At 40.9% G+C, this 15,566-nt stretch overlaps 3 protein-coding genes across 3 annotated transcripts in view; 2 read left to right on the forward strand and 1 right to left on the reverse strand.

Annotated features, from left to right (window-relative positions):
• LOC140944521 (uncharacterized) overlaps positions 1–15,566 on the forward strand; it is a 145,898-nt gene that overhangs the window by 21,286 nt on the left and 109,046 nt on the right. Inside the window, exons 11-13 of the mRNA XM_073393645.1 lie at positions 1,131–1,240; positions 1,366–1,483; positions 1,598–1,711. Of these exons, the coding sequence (XP_073249746.1) occupies positions 1,131–1,240; positions 1,366–1,483; positions 1,598–1,711 (342 nt within the window). The remainder of the gene's footprint in view (positions 1–1,130; positions 1,241–1,365; positions 1,484–1,597; positions 1,712–15,566) is intronic.
• Positions 7,113–15,566, forward strand: part of LOC140944875 (contactin-5-like) — a 70,802-nt gene continuing 62,348 nt past the window's right edge. The window contains exon 1 of the mRNA XM_073393978.1: positions 7,113–7,227. Coding sequence (XP_073250079.1) covers positions 7,128–7,227 — 100 coding nt within the window. The 5' untranslated portion in view covers positions 7,113–7,127. The remainder of the gene's footprint in view (positions 7,228–15,566) is intronic.
• LOC140944871 (uncharacterized) lies at positions 9,486–14,969 on the reverse strand. The gene is made up of 3 exons (XM_073393974.1): positions 14,617–14,969; positions 11,264–11,845; positions 9,486–10,603 (listed from the first exon to the last, which is right to left on the reverse strand). The coding sequence occupies exons 1-3, from the start codon at positions 14,852–14,854 to the stop codon at positions 9,963–9,965; spliced, it is 1,461 nt and encodes a 486-aa protein (XP_073250075.1). The 5' UTR covers positions 14,855–14,969; the 3' UTR covers positions 9,486–9,962.

Genomic DNA, 15,566 nt, shown 5'->3' on the forward strand with positions numbered 1-15,566 from the left:
AAACACCAATGTTTTTTTTTTCCAAAATCGACTGTTTCCACGGTTAAAAGCAGCATTTTTAAGACAACAGTCAGGCGACAATGTGGTTGATTATTCAAGTTCGTGATAAAAGAATTACTCGGCTTACTGAAATCGTTTCAAAGACAACATATTGCATTTAACATGTGGAAAATTGAAAAAAAAAAATTAAAATGCTTAATTGTTGCCCAAAAAGTGAAAAATGCTCAATTTCTGCTCAAAAGTCAAGAAAGTGTTCAAGAGTGCTGGAAATGTAAAATACTGCTCCAAATTAAAAAAAGTGCCGAAAAAGTGCCCAGCACAATCGGGAAAAGCCTACTTCTTGGCACAAATATAAATATTCAAAATACTTGCGGGGGAATTAAGATACCAAAATACCGAGCCAGTACTTCGAGCCAGGACTCCAGTCACCACCTGACGTATACTAGAAATGAGTTATCGCAAAAGTCTCGCGAAGCTGTAAAGGCTCATGGGTGAGAATAAAGGAAAACAAGCCAAAGGGAAAAAATATAAACAACAAAAACGAAAACTAAACAGAAAAAGTGTGCAAAGAAAACGAAAATGGCCACATCGCGATTCAAACCCACACCTTCTACGAGAGAAACCAACTCCAAGACAACTGGGCCACGCTGCCGCTGAATAACTAATCGGATCACGTAAAATTAATAGTCTTAAACAATTTTCCCTACTTAATGCAACTTGTAGTCAGAAGAGATAGCTGTATGACTAGAGGAGTCGATATGATCGAAAAGACTTTTCATATCACTTCGGCAATGAATGCAAATTCTCATGGGACAGCAAAGCGAGACAAAAATCGGTGGCTAAGACATAATCGACTATTCAAAGTCCTTTTTATTCAGAAAAAGGTAAGTCATATGGAGACAGACTTCTAAATAACGCGTCATGTATTTTAAGCGTCTTCAGTGTAAGATATGTACATCAAGGCAAACTTAACTACACTAGTATTCTATCAGTTGAACTTATTGCTAAAACGCCTAAAAGTGTGGTCACGTCAGGGGTCGGTCACCTTTTGACTGTTGTTTGGGAACAACAATCTTTTAATGTTTCTATTAACAGTTGAGTATTCCGGTGTCTTATATTTTTTATTACAGACATCAACGAATGTTCCAGCAATCCTTGTTTAAACGGAGGATCTTGTACCGACCAGGTTAACAGATATGCTTGTAGCTGTCAGCCTGGATACGCAGGAGCACAGTGTCAAACAAGTAAGAAATATTTTTAACGTAATGGACCCCTGAGTAGTTTTGGCAAAAGTGGTACGTGTAATCCATCTTTTAATATTGCCATGAAAAGTTTACCTTTCTCGTATAATTTGCACATTTTGCCACGGACATCAACGAATGTTCCAGCAATCCTTGTTTAAACGGAGGATCGTGTACTGACCAGGTTAATGGCTATGCTTGTAGCTGTCAGCCTGGATACACAGGAGCACAGTGTCAAACAAGTAAGAAATATCTTTATTGTAATATCCCCGGAATAGTTTTGGCAAAACTTGTAATCAACCTTTTAATATTGCCATGAAAAGATGTCTTTTCTCATATTGTACATTTTGCCACAGACATCAACGAATGTTCCAGCAATCCTTGTTTAAACGGAGGATCGTGTACTGACCAGGTTAATGGATATGCTTGTAGCTGTCAGCCTGGATACACAGGGGCTAGGTGTCAATCAGGTACGTACGCATTAGCATTTAAAACACTGCAAATGTTGCGATTTGACATTCAAGAAGAGTTCTCTCGTATGAGAATGACGGAAATAATTCGTGTGGAGAGAAAGGGGAAAAATCGGCGAGCATAGAGCTAGCTTGGTTTAGTGAGGGGGAGAGTGCCCCCACTTCATTAAATTTCCATTGTTTCCCTCGCCGTCTCCCCACGGAGAGCATGTTCGTTTATAGTATCAATAAATTCTTTCGCCCTTAATATCAATTTCAAGCATTGACTTCCAACCCAAACAATAAAGAAGCTTTTGATAAGGAAGAGTCGTTATCAAACCAAATTGAGCCAGCAGCGACTGCAACACGGTATGTTTCGAAAGGCCTAAAGTGTTAGTAGCTCTCAGTTAACACCCAGTTGTGGGCGGAAGGCTGGAGACATGGTATTGACCAACTTTGCCTTTGATTTCCTCCTAATTTGTACGTTTTTTGCACCATATATTTGTCCCTAGCAAATTTGTGTGGATCTAAATTTCCATGCATCCAAATTAACGTTTATTTCGTTTGGATACCTCAATCAGGTCAATGGTTGCATTATACGCCTCAGTGGTGTGGAAGCTACCGAAGACACCTTCAGGGAGGAGTCACATTGGAGCAATGTAAACAGCTCTGTCCCGGATGTGCTGCTATTGAGTACTGGTCTGGGAATTCAGTATGTTTTAAGTGCCTGGATCACACGAAACGCAGATCATATACTAACACCAATGATATTGGCTACCCACCACACGTGTACATACGGCTGTGAACAAGATCCCTATGTCATCAACAAGAACAGCCACAACAACAAGGGTTTTTCTTAGACCAGTAGAAAGCAGTTCTGCTATTTGAGATGGATAAAAGGGAAACACAAATAACGAATAAATAAATATAAGAATTCAGTTTACTAAAACCTGAAGCGATGCAGTTTATTTTACTTTTAATGAGTTTACAACCTAAGTGCTCAAACTATCAGATAAGTTTGAAACCCCGCAGTTATCTCGATCGCTTATTGGCCCGCCACTTAATGCTGCAAATCACCATGTAAGTTTACTTATTTTTAACAGCTCAAAAAAACTAGGCATATAAAACTTCTACTCGAGAATTACTAGGTATATTCTAAAAGCAGGACTTGACCCTGGTCTCTGGACTTCTCCCCCGGACCCTGGATTCACCCTCGCCCCGAAAAAATTCTTCCCCCTACCACCTTTTTTTTTTAAAAAGAAAGGGCGAAACAGCTGTCTACGGCTACGATCCCGCTCTGTTTTTGGTTTTTTTGTTTTTTTCAGTGTCGTGTTGATGTCTTGCAAAGTTAATTTTCACGTAGTAAGATCAGCTTTGCAGAATTCAGTGTGTCTACTCAGTGTATATTTTTGCTGGTCAGGTCTTTTATAGATCCTACGTTTTGCGGCATATTCGTTTGCGGTCCTTTGCAGTTTAAATGTCCTCATTTCGGCCTGTAAAAGGACTTAAAAGGGCTAAAAGACGCATATTGGGCTGTGAAAAGGACAAGAAAACTTTGCATTTCAGTAGTTGGGGATGCAGTGTTTTCACTACGTTTATGAAAGGGGTCCTTTTTTCTGTCAAGAATGGTATATTGAAGATGAAGAGATAAGACCTCGTGACGAAACCCCCTCGTAAATAACTTCTTTGAAAGCCCCTCGGGCTTTTGATTCACCTAAAAGATTGAGCATCACGCCTATCGAATTCACAGACTCAACGTAACAGAGAGAAGAAAATACCATGCACCATTACCTGACACTTTGACCGATAAACCGATTGCTTTCACTGTTGCTTAGAAGCAGTGGTAATGTAAGTACATGCTTCATTGTACTTATTCGCAGATTTTCGCAGACTTGGAGCTCTTGCTTTTCATTGGAGGATCTTGGAGCTGTTTGTCAAAACATGAAGCATTCCGCATTAACAATGGTGAGATGAAAGACAAGAGGTCTGAAGATGAGCTTTTTTAGCCTGGCTCTTGTTTTCTTTCCGGGGAGGGGGGAGGGGGTACTACTGGGAATTCTTGGTAGGGGTGTGCCGCCCGGTTCTCCAAATCCTGACCCTATTTCAGAACAAAAAATGTTATTTTCCACACCCGTTTTCAGACCAGACCTCTAATACCCATACCCGTTTTCAGACCTGGTCTTTAGGCTGAAATTATATTATCATTACTTAGATTAGAGCGCAAGCAAAACAATTCTTGAAATCCATTTTGAATTCGCGTATTTCTCTTTTTTCTTGCTAATTTGGAATTGAAGCGATAAATACATTGATACACTCCCGTAGTTCCCTCGAAAACCAAAGCTAATTCCAGACCAAATGGGCAAAGTGTATACGACAGTATACCCGTTTTGAGACCAAAAAGGCGCAAAAACCCTACCCAATGGGGCTGCATATACCTATACTTCTTATACAAGGGAGTACCTCCCGGGCTTTCTTCACTTGTGCTCATTGTTTTACCTTTCCTTTTTTACCTCAGTGCCCTGAGGTGCGTTCTTCTCTCTAACTCTCAAGAACTACTTTTAGGAGACCATGGCCATGAAATTTAAACTTATTGACTATAAGGGGGGTGTTTACATGACACCGGGGACGACTTTCGCGCCGGGGCGAATTCACTCCGGTTCCCTCTCATGGCTCTATAATTGTTTTGTGATACCATCACAAAACGTCATGCCGGCGCGAGTCACTCCGGCATGAGTTTACCCGGTTGTTGCACCGGGGCGAAAATTTCACTCCGGTACGAAATTTCGCAACGGTATCATATAAACGCGAAACGACCACCCGTTTCGGTATGAAATCGGCCGCTACCGGTAGACTGGAACGGGTAGCGTATGCGTAATGTTTGCCATTTTGAATCACACGTTTATTTTAACAACATGAAGTGTCAAAAATAGGTTGAGTTAGATCGTCCGGGTGAACGTAGTCCTGAATAGGACTGTTGTTGTTGACAGTGACTGACGTTTCGACAACCTGTGCGGTAGTCATCTTCAGAGCCAAAGTGAGTTGTATCTCGTCAGTTGATGGTATTATACTCTGGTTATTGATCTGATTGGTCATGAAGACTCCTAATCAGTAATTGGTGCGTTTCGATCCGTCTATTGTCACAGTTAAACAGTCGTCTATTGTTAGTCAAATTGTCAGTTCTCCAGTCGTTCTTTCGTAGTTAGTTTTGCTTGATCTCTTCAATAAGTCGTTTGTACGGCGCTGGTAAAAGTTGGCTACGATTCGATCAGTGACGTTTGTAGAAGGCCTAAATGTAATAAACGGTCCTAAATGTAATAAAGTCCTAAATGTAATAACATTTTGTCCTAAATGTAATAAAGTCCTAAATGTAATAAAATTTTGTCCTAAATGTAATAAAGTCCTGAATGTAATAACAATTTGCCCTAAATGTAATAAACTCTTAAGCTGCCAATTACAGTAATTACTTGAATAAGCCCCGCCCTCAAATAAGCGCCGCATTTAGGGGGTAGGGGAGTTAATTAGCGCCGCGGCGCTTATTCGAGTAAATACGTTACTAAGCGGTATTGCTATGGTATTAAGCTCCGCTCTCAAATAAGCGCCGCGTTTTTGGAGAAAAAAGTTAATAAGCGCCGCGGCGCTAATTCGCGTAAATTCGGTACATTTCCTTATGCACTGTGAAACTTAACGTTTACAAATAAATTGCTTGTAAACGGCAAAGTAACAGTATTTTTCTGAAAAAAGCAATATCTAAGTAATAGAAAACTTTTTTCCTGTGTTTGAATAGCCTGATATAAACACTCGAGGGGTTTGCCTGCCTCTCCCAGGATTTTCGAACTTCTTAAAAATGGTATAATTGCCCTTTTTTAACGGAGTTTTACTCTAAAAAGGCCACCTAGAATTTTCGGGAGCCCCTATTTCTGGCTGAAATTTTCGAAAAGGTAAGTTTTGATCCCTATAATTTTCGGATCACCAGACTTTCAGCTCGGAAATCTGAACATATGAGACATTTTTAGGGGATAAAAATATACGTATATCTACCGTTTAAACACTAAAATACGTTCAACAATGCTATGTTTAAGGGGTTTTGAACTACATTCTCGTTGGGTGCCCCTGGTTTTCCATCAAATTGTTGGTTTTTCAACGAAATCGTTGCATATCGAGAACTGTTGTGGGAGGTAACATTGTTAGGGAGCTCGAGCACCCGGCGACGACAATGAACTAAACGAGAAAATAACAAAGCAACAGAACAAAACTCTGAACGTGCAGCATACTTTTTGGCACGACACACGTTAAAAACTTGATCGGAATGGCAATGTGATCGCCTTTTTGATTTATTTCTAAGATCATTACGACTTCGAGGTCGTCGGGAATATCCATAGAAGCTGATGGAGCGAGAGCCTCAGAGAAAGTATTTTTGAGCATCTGTTTCAGCTGTTGTGCAATGCAAAACAATTTCCACTTTGTCTGAGAGGATAAAAGTCATTGCATGCAACACAGCGTCATAGCTAAGATAGACATGTAACTTTTAAGTTAAGATACGATAGGATTTCGTATAGAATTACAGTTTATTTGTACCGCTAGCTAAACGATGACAACAAAATTATTTAACACACAAAACAAAGACATAGGAAAGAGGTAAAAAAAATTGTGTAAAATGCCCGGCAATTGAAGTTTATTTATCTTTTTACGCTTTTCAATTTGTACTCTAAAATGCCCGATGATTAAATTTAAAAAAAGGGATCAGGTGGCTTTCATAATAGTTAAGGCGACATAATGTACTCTTGTACTAGTTTAATTGTCATCCTACAAGAAAACGTGAATTAAGAAATGATACTAGCAGTAATTTACCCACTTCACGAAATTGTTATTACATCATATCCAAAAACAAACAAAGGTTTTGTGCGTCGTTTTCCCCTCCTTGTAATTGATTTATCACCATCATTGTCTATTTCCTTTCAATTGCGGAAACACACAGTCGCATAGACGCAACACTAAAGATAACTCGAATACCACTGTAATTGTCAATCGTGATATCAAAAGGGAAGTTCAGCTGGTCCTGAGTAGCCTAGTCCGCAAGGCGCATTGCCCAAACGGAATTAGGGCCGGGAAAACGTGGCAGGCCTGGTCCCCCAGGGAAGCAGGGTCCGCCTGGACCTCACGGACCGCAAGGACCTAAAGGAAACAAAGGTGCTCAAGGAGATCAGGGACCACCTGGGCTTAAAGGCGATCAAGGCCCTCAAGGGCCCAAGGGCGATCCTGGTGAATCCATCTCAGCCCCTTCTATTGTGTCACCTCCGGTGTCCATGGTAGTAAACGAAACTGGCACAGCCTCGTTGCAGTGTGAGGTTAAAGGAAATCCAACTCCTCAGGTCACGTGGCTGAAAGAGAATTCAAACTTTCTTTTGAAAAAGGAATTTTGCAATCACGTGGTGGCCAGATGATCAGAGATGTGACGTCACAAGACGAAGGACAGTACACATGTAAGGCAAGAAATATTCTTGGAGTCGTGACTTCATCGGCCACATTAACTGTTCAAGGTAAATATTTGCTCGAGTCTTATATTACGTAACTACACAACTACATGAAAATGATCAGCCTATACTTCTCCACTTCTCCGTAGAGGAACATCTAAACACCTAGTAAACATATAATATTAACTTTTTTGAATGTGGTAAATTCCTTTCTTTTCATTCACAGAATTAGATTTTTTGGAAGTGTAAGAAACAAAAAGACTACGACGTGACTAGGTGAATCACATGGATCAGACGGAAGGCCCACAACTACTTAAGTTCAGTTTCCCTCTCTACATTTACAAGGGGGAACTGAATCGTACCAACTTTACTCTCATGGACTTTATCAGATTATTTTTCTTGGCCACGAATTTATTTTTTCTTGACGAAAAAGTAACATTGTCCTTTACAGTCATGGACTTGCACCAACTCATTCATTTATTCACAGTTAATCGATTGTTATGTAAAACACTTGTGTACAGTGCAGAATAAACTTTCTGAAGGGACCTTAGGTATAATACGCACACAGGGAAAAACAAAATTATTATTTTGTCTAGCACATAAGCGGAGGTCCCTTTCAGAACGAAGCGATCATCGAAACATGAATCAATTTACCATATTCGTGTTGGAGTTTTCACTACGAAATTTTGGAGAAAAAGTTTCAGTTTCTTAACGTTAATTGGTTTCTTGCAGTTGCAGCCTTAATAATCCAAAAGCCTTCGTTCTGTCATCGTTGAAGAAGGGGACAACATAACCTTGTAGTGTAAAGCTAGTGGTCGACCGACTCCCATTGTCACGTGGGTGAGAGCGCTCAGTCATCTACCAAAGGGAAAGACCACAGTGCTTGATGGGAAACTAACAATACAGAATGTGGCTAAAGCTTAAGGCTAAAGCAGATAGCGGGGCTTACGCATGCTCAGCAAAGAATCTTCTTGGGAAAGACTCTGCGTTTGCACTAATAACCGTGCGCGTGACTGATAGGCTCAAATTTATCCAGACTCCACCCGTGAAAGTTTCTACAGAAGAGAAGAGCATTTTGAGTTTGAACTGTGCAGCTCAAGGTACTATAGTGATTATCTGGAAAAGAGCGGGACAATGTCTTCCTCAAAATCACGTTGTTTATCGCAATGGAACTTTGCTTCTAAGGAATTTTAGTCGAAACGAGGCCGCGTCTATACTTGCGTGGCAAAAAATGCGTACCGTTCCATTGAGGCAACTTACAGTTGTTAAACCAGTTGTTAATCCAGCTGTTAAACTGAGTAAGTATTAAAACTTAATTCAAAACACGTTTAAAGCCAAGTGAAGCGGTTTGAAAATGACACACGACCAGTGGCTTGTACGCTTTAAATATTATTATAACACATACCTAGTAAAATTTTACAAGGTTTTTTTTCACCTTGGAATGACGTTTGTTGAACGCTAACGCTTTTTTAAGTTGTTCTACTACCTTTTATCAAGGCAACTTTGGAGATGAACATTTCTATCTGAAATTTTTTTCATTAACCAAGTCAGCTGGAGCATGTTAACTGTGACGATCTCAGTATAGTCGCTGAAACGTAGGACGTCATGTAATTCAAGTGGCTTCGACCACATGTAAGTTATTACTATTATTACTTTTTTTTACTTTTCTTCCGTTATCTTTGCTGTCAATAGTATATTGACACCTCTTCCTATATATAATTTATACTTGTACGTTGCAAAGCAGAGTCCTTGTTGTGAACATTAGAGCGCTGTTTGACGGTACTTGAAATACTATCGTGTTACTATTCAAGGGAAGTTATTCAACTGTTTTGGAGCTGTGTTAGTTTATCCTAGCGTTTGATTTATGCAAATTAATGGCAATGGTTGTTTCGTTTCATACATCATTCAGGGCAGTGGTTGCATTATACACCTCAATGGTGTACATCTAGCTTCAGGAGACAAGTTCGGGGACGTGGTAGTGGAGTCACATTGGAGCAATGTAAGCAGCTCTGTCCACGCTGTGCTGCTATTGAATACTGGTCTGGAAAGGATAAGTGGTGTTATGAGTGCCTTGATCACACCAAGCGAACATCATATCCTAACACCGACGATCGTGCATACCCACCACACGTGTACATACGGCAGTGAACAACGTCATCATCATCATCAACAAGAACAGCAATAAAAGTGGTTACAGAACCGTTGGGAGCAGTGAAAGGGGGGTATTATACAATAAATTAATATACCGCCGGCTTACCACAATCTGAGACAGAGTATGCCAGCTTATATAGGTATGCATCAGATGCATTACCGTTGCAATGAGCTTGAGAAAGTTTGAGATTTACTTTGAACATAATTATAATTTTTGCAGAGGATTAGATTAAGTTTAAACAATTTGCTTTCAGTGGCGCTAAATTTGTGGTGGTCGCCTTTATCAATAGGCATGATTTGAGGAACTGACCTTAATTTTACAGTTTAACGGAAGCCATTAATCGTGATTTGTCGTGGATGGGTCATAAAATTACCTATCTAGTAAAGAAGCTTACTTACAATACCAAAAAAAGTCGAAGGTGTCAAATAAGCGCAATCGGAGTCATCTAACCGCTTAAAATGGAATTCCGAGAAATAAAATTTTAGGTACTAAAAACCAAACAAATAGAAAGCCAAAAGAAAACACTAATTCGCTATCCCCGTCGCGAACTATCTGATCAGTTCTTGCACTATCACTAACAAATGTTTCATTTCGCATGTCTTTTTTCCCTTTCATTTTACTAAAGTAAGGTTGCATATCCTGAAATAGGCTACGCTTTCCCATAACATTTCAGTTTTCCTAATGTCAGATATCCTTCCTCATTTGAGCTATCCAAGTCTCCCAGTTTGATCTGTGTTACAGGAAGGGAGGACTTATCTGTCAGCATGCCGCTGTCCTCTCTCCATCCACTGCTGTAGCCCCCATAATCGCAGTTGCACTTTTCACCATTAGAGCACGAGTTTGTTACTCCGCATGCGCACATGTTGGTATAACCAGTTGCGCCACCCCAGTAGTACATGCGTGTTCCATCACGTGACTCCCACCATGCATAACTGGCCTGAATAAACTGAACATCATTGTTGCATTCAAACTTGATAAACTGTTCACATTTCCGTGAGACTTGAGTGAGTACTTCTAGCTGGGCGATGCTGACTCCAGTATAATTTACCTTTTTACTGTAGCAACCCACTCCACTGCAACCTGGAATGTTACCAACGTGGGTTCTATTCTCACTATCGTGACTGATGATTGTCACGCCAATTCCTCCTTTGTCACGCATGTCACAATAAACGTTGAAGGGAGTCACGCCTCCGTCGCCATCAGGATCGATTATATAATTTCCTGAAGAGCCTGTTTTTAAGCTGCTGCAGGACGTGGGATTGCGCACGAGAGACGTTGGCGTAACGGCAGCTTTTATGTAAAAAGAGAAAATAACCATCAGTGATGTGTTACCGTTTTTCCGGGGAAGAAGCCCATGGGTATTCCCTCCCGAATTGCCCCACCCCGAGGCGGTTTAAGGCATAAAAAAGATGAGGATTTTTAAAACAACAACAATTTGAACCGGAGTTGAAAATGAATTTCCACGGTCAAAGTAAGAGAAAATTAAGGCAAGCGTCTCAAGAAACGTTCACGGTAAGGTTATCAAGACTCAATGGTCGTTGTTGGTCTTGCTATCATGGCTGAAACAGAATAGATAGGAAATTACCTATACTAAAAAATGGAAAAGAAATTGTCGATTTCTGGAATAAAGCGGTATAACATACAGTGGACGTTCTCTTGAGCGGACACCCTTGGGACAAAAAAAAGGTGAACGTAACTGATGCTGCTGGCCGCTTACTGGAATGCAAAAAATACAGAGTTTGTATGGGAGTTGAGAAAAACGGAGTTTTGTGAAAACGACTGAAAATGGAGCCGTCCACTTATAAGAGTGTCTGTTAAGAGAGCTTCCACTGTATTCAATTCACTTGAAAGTCTCACAGAATGCGCATTTTGAATGTCTAGTTTTTCTTTTAAGGCTGCTTCCTCTATTTAACATTTGCTAGGCGGAAACAATTTTTTTAACCTTATTACCTTGCACAGTTAATGTGGCCGAGGACGATGCTGTTCCAAGAAAATTTCTTGCTTCGCATGTGTACAATCCACTATCCTGTGACGTCACATCGGTAATAATCAGACCATCACGTGACTGGAATACCCGCTTGTCCGCGGGAAGGCTGGAATTCTCTTTCAGCCACGTGACCTGAGGCGCTGGATTTCCTTTAACCTCGCATTGCAACGAGGCTATACCAGTTTCGTTCACCACCATTGACAATGGAGGTAACACAATGGAAGGAGCTGAGATGGATTCACCAGGGTCGCCCTTGGGTCCTTGAGGGCCTTGATCGCCTTTAGGCCCAGGGGGCCCCTGATTTCCTTGAGCCCCTTTGTCGCCTTTTGGTCCCTGTAGTCCTGGAGGACCTGGCGGTCCATGTTTGCCTGGGTGACCAGGACTGCCTCTTTGTCCTCTGGGACCTCTTGGGCATTTTACAGGACAGGCCAGCTTACCCAAAGCAATAATCAGTCCTCTGACGTCATCAGGATTGACAGGTTTACCTTGTTTTGAGACCTCACTGTCATTTCCTGCGGAACGTTTATGACGAGTGTGTAACAGTTCTGCAAAAAAGTAATGGACACGATTTTAGATTAGGATCATTAATTATTCGCTCGAAATATACCGAAAGCATATTTCGAAGTTTGAAAGCGTTTTCCTTTTTTTGTTTACCATTTTACCAAAGCAGCAGTAACTGTCACGAAATTTATCAGGCATTTTTTACCCTAGCTGTAAAGTGAAACAATATAACAGTTCGAAATTAACATTATCACAAGAGACGGAAGTAAAAATAGCACTTTTAAAAAACAAACTAGAGGGAGGCACAGATGGATAAACTTCAAAGCTTTTTAATCTTCTTAAAAACGGATTTTTAAAAACTTGTTATCTTAAAGGGATTCCAGTCATTGCAACGTATATTTGTTTCAGTGTTGTTTCCAACGTTTGAATAAACTTGGCACGAAGCGCTTTGTACGTTAAGGGACCGGTCATTATTTATCACCTGGGGGGGGTCGGAGGATTTTGGGGGGGATCACTTGATTTTTAGGAGAACAGAGGGGGGGATCAGTCGTAACTGAGAGCCCAAAAGGGGGGGATCACTGAAAATTTTGGAAGGATTCAGAGGGGGGACCACTCAAATCTGCTTGAACAATGCCAGTTTGAAAGCATACAACATAAATGTGCCCATTCTGCTGGGAGATGATAGCATTTGCAATCTCAATTTGTTCTAACACAACTTTATTTAAAAAACGGAAGTCTGTCACACTGGCGAATGTGTGCATTTCAATTTATATCGAGAAAGCTTTGTTTTAACGCTTTTACATTTTTCCTTTTATAACGTGCTCACGACTTAGCTAATATTCATCTTTAAACATGACAGGTGAATTCTAAATTGTGAACTATATAAACTTCTGATAACTGAAACATTGTAAAAAGCGTGTTTGTTTAAACATAAACCATTTATCGCCTCTCCAGGAATGGGCGTCCTGTGTCAGCTCTATACTAAATTCGATTCAACTGCTTCATCTGCCTCATCTTGAGTCTCATCATCCCATTCAACAACTTCATTTGCCTCTTGAGCCTCGTCATCCGATTCAACAGCAACATTTAGTCCCCTTCGGCAGGTTGACCCTGGACTTTGTGCCCTTAAAATGGCCGCTACTTGCTCTAGATTTTTTGCTAGGGTCGTGCTAAAAATACCCTTTTCTAGTAGCCATAGCAAAGGGTCTAGATGCAAACGCCTTGTTAGTTTCTTAGCAAAGTCAGCATTGATGCTATCTACAGGAGTAACTCTATCATTCTCTTCGATTGAACCGAAAATTTGCCCCGCGACCTCGATTGAGGTCAAGTTTCCTAAGAGATGACGTGCCCTCTGCTTGAGTCGCTTGTCCTTGGTTTTTCGGACCTTCCTCTTATTTTCCTTCTTTCTTCTTGACATTGTTGATTTTCTCGCGCACAAAGGAAACTTCTTTGACAGGTTAATATGCGCTGTTGTCAACTTGTTAGATGCGGACTGAAGTTCCTCGTGCAGTGTTCAGTCTTCAGTTCAGTGTGCAGTCTTCTAAATAGGCCAACTGATCGCCTGCAAATGACTTTAGAGTGTGGTCCTCTGAAAATTGTCGCTAAATATGACCTGCTGATAGGGACTTGGCGGACTGCTATTTGGCACTCTAAAAAAAGTAACTTTGCAGTTTCAAGCACTGATTGCAGTTTCAAGCACTTTGCAGTTTTAAGCAAGATTGCTTGTATGTCAACTGAATTAAGATGTCTGGATCCAGACTAGAAAAAGACACGGATCAAGAGACACTTTTAAAAAAAGACTGCGCGATAACGGCTTTACTATGCTGTAAGTACATCATAGTTAGAAATACTACCTGTATATGAACGTTTAAAACACTAAATATACACGTCGAAAGGTGAATATGGGTACAAAGGCATGGGGGGGGGGGATCACGAAAGTTATATATAGTTATGAGGGGGGATCACTTCAGTAAAATAACATTTAAAGGGGGGATCGGCTAAATTTCATCGTGTTTAGCCCCAAATCCTCCGACCCCCCCCAGGCGATAAATAATGACCGGTCCCTAAAATCTATAGCGACCTCCCCGCCCCCCGGGGCTACTCCCCATAATGGCCTATACGGGAAGGTTCCGCCCGAAGGGGGTACCTTTTTCAGAAAGGGTAGGGATTTCACTAGTTGAAGTACGTATATGAAAGGGTAGCGGAAATCTGTCATTTCCGTGCAAAGGCCCAAAGGGATAACGGATGCATTTCATAGCTGTAAAAAATAGAGACGAGGTTCTCTTTCTGGTTTTGTGATTTATTCATGAAGACACTGCATTCAGTAAAGCAATTAAAAAGATGTAAAGTTCTAAACTAGGCACACGAAAGGGGTGCCATTGGTCAATAGCGACAAAGATTTGATTTCGGTTTCCTTTCATTTCAAGGAAATGTGTTGCGCGTTGAAGCGAATGGTGGTCAAAACTGAAGCGGAAGCTATTAGGCAAAAGGCGAAAAAGGGACGGATTGTTACGTGCCAGTCTCGTAAAAAATGACATCAGTGATGTCATTACATTTCGTAACGCACTGCAGCGGTCAGCAGCAGGAATTCTTACAGTTTCAATAGTTATGATAAGCGTTATATTTAGCATTCAGATCAGAGAAGGACACACGTCATGTTCCTACTTGTACTTTAAAATTTTAACACTTAAAAAAAAGAAGTAACTTTAACTTGACCACAGTAAAGTAGAGTTTTTGTGATAAAAACAAGCGCAATAATATCCTTATGGCATGGCCTGATTCAAGCCTGGTTATTAAGTAATTATCTCAGGCTTACCTTCACCAGAGTCGCTACGCAACGATCTGAGTACAACAGCAATCGGATCCTCGTGTTCAGGGTTTCTTGGTTTGTTATTTTCTTCTCTTTGCCGTCGAGTTAAAACTTGAAGCATTTGTCGCTGAGCGTAAACTTCGCACTCTAGATGAATCAACGCCACGAAACAAACAGCAAAGCAGATAAATATAATTGAAAAAGTCACATAAATGTTACACGGGCGAATCTTTGAGAACTCCATGATAATTCAGAGGTTCCTTTTGAACCGTAAGAGCGAATTACCAGCTCGAACGAACCTCGGCGGCGCAGTTCAGCGAATGTATTATGAATAGTAAACGTGCTGCGACGATGAAAAGGCTTTTAATCCTCTCTTCCTCTTTGACATGACCTTGTCACTAGTTCATTTCCGTGCGTATTTAATTTCACTGAGAGATGGTCCACTGGATGATTTCCAGATGTCTAATGGAGGATTTAAGTCATGCCTGCATTAACCCTCAAAGCCCAAATACCCACATACAAATTCTTTTGCGTGATCATGATACATTTCCTTTAACAATTTGATAAAAGATCGATCCTTGGTGATCATTTCAGTAATTCTCATATCCTTCGCTCTTTATGATACATCGATGTAGTTAGGAGAAAATTGATATTGGTCACTCCCAAGAATTAAGGGGTTAACAAGAAATTGGCTCCACTTTGCAAAAAGGTAGTTACAGCCACTCTCGCTTGGTAGAGATGGAGCTGACTCGTCCCTAGTCCCTAGTCGTCTTCGCGTAACGCGTTCAGCGCGCGCAGGGGGTGATGGGAAGGGAAAATTCGACAAAGGATTTCCAAGTCCTCTCTCTCCCTCGCTTTCCTCCTTCCCATCACACCCCGTTCGCCACTAGGGAGAGATAGTGAGAGACGACTGGGGACGAGTAAGGGAAGGGGTACAAAAGAAGAACAAAAGGTCT

This window comes from Porites lutea, chromosome 7 (genome assembly GCF_958299795.1).
Source record: "Porites lutea chromosome 7, jaPorLute2.1, whole genome shotgun sequence".
NCBI classification, from domain to species: Eukaryota; Metazoa; Cnidaria; class Anthozoa; order Scleractinia; family Poritidae; genus Porites; species Porites lutea.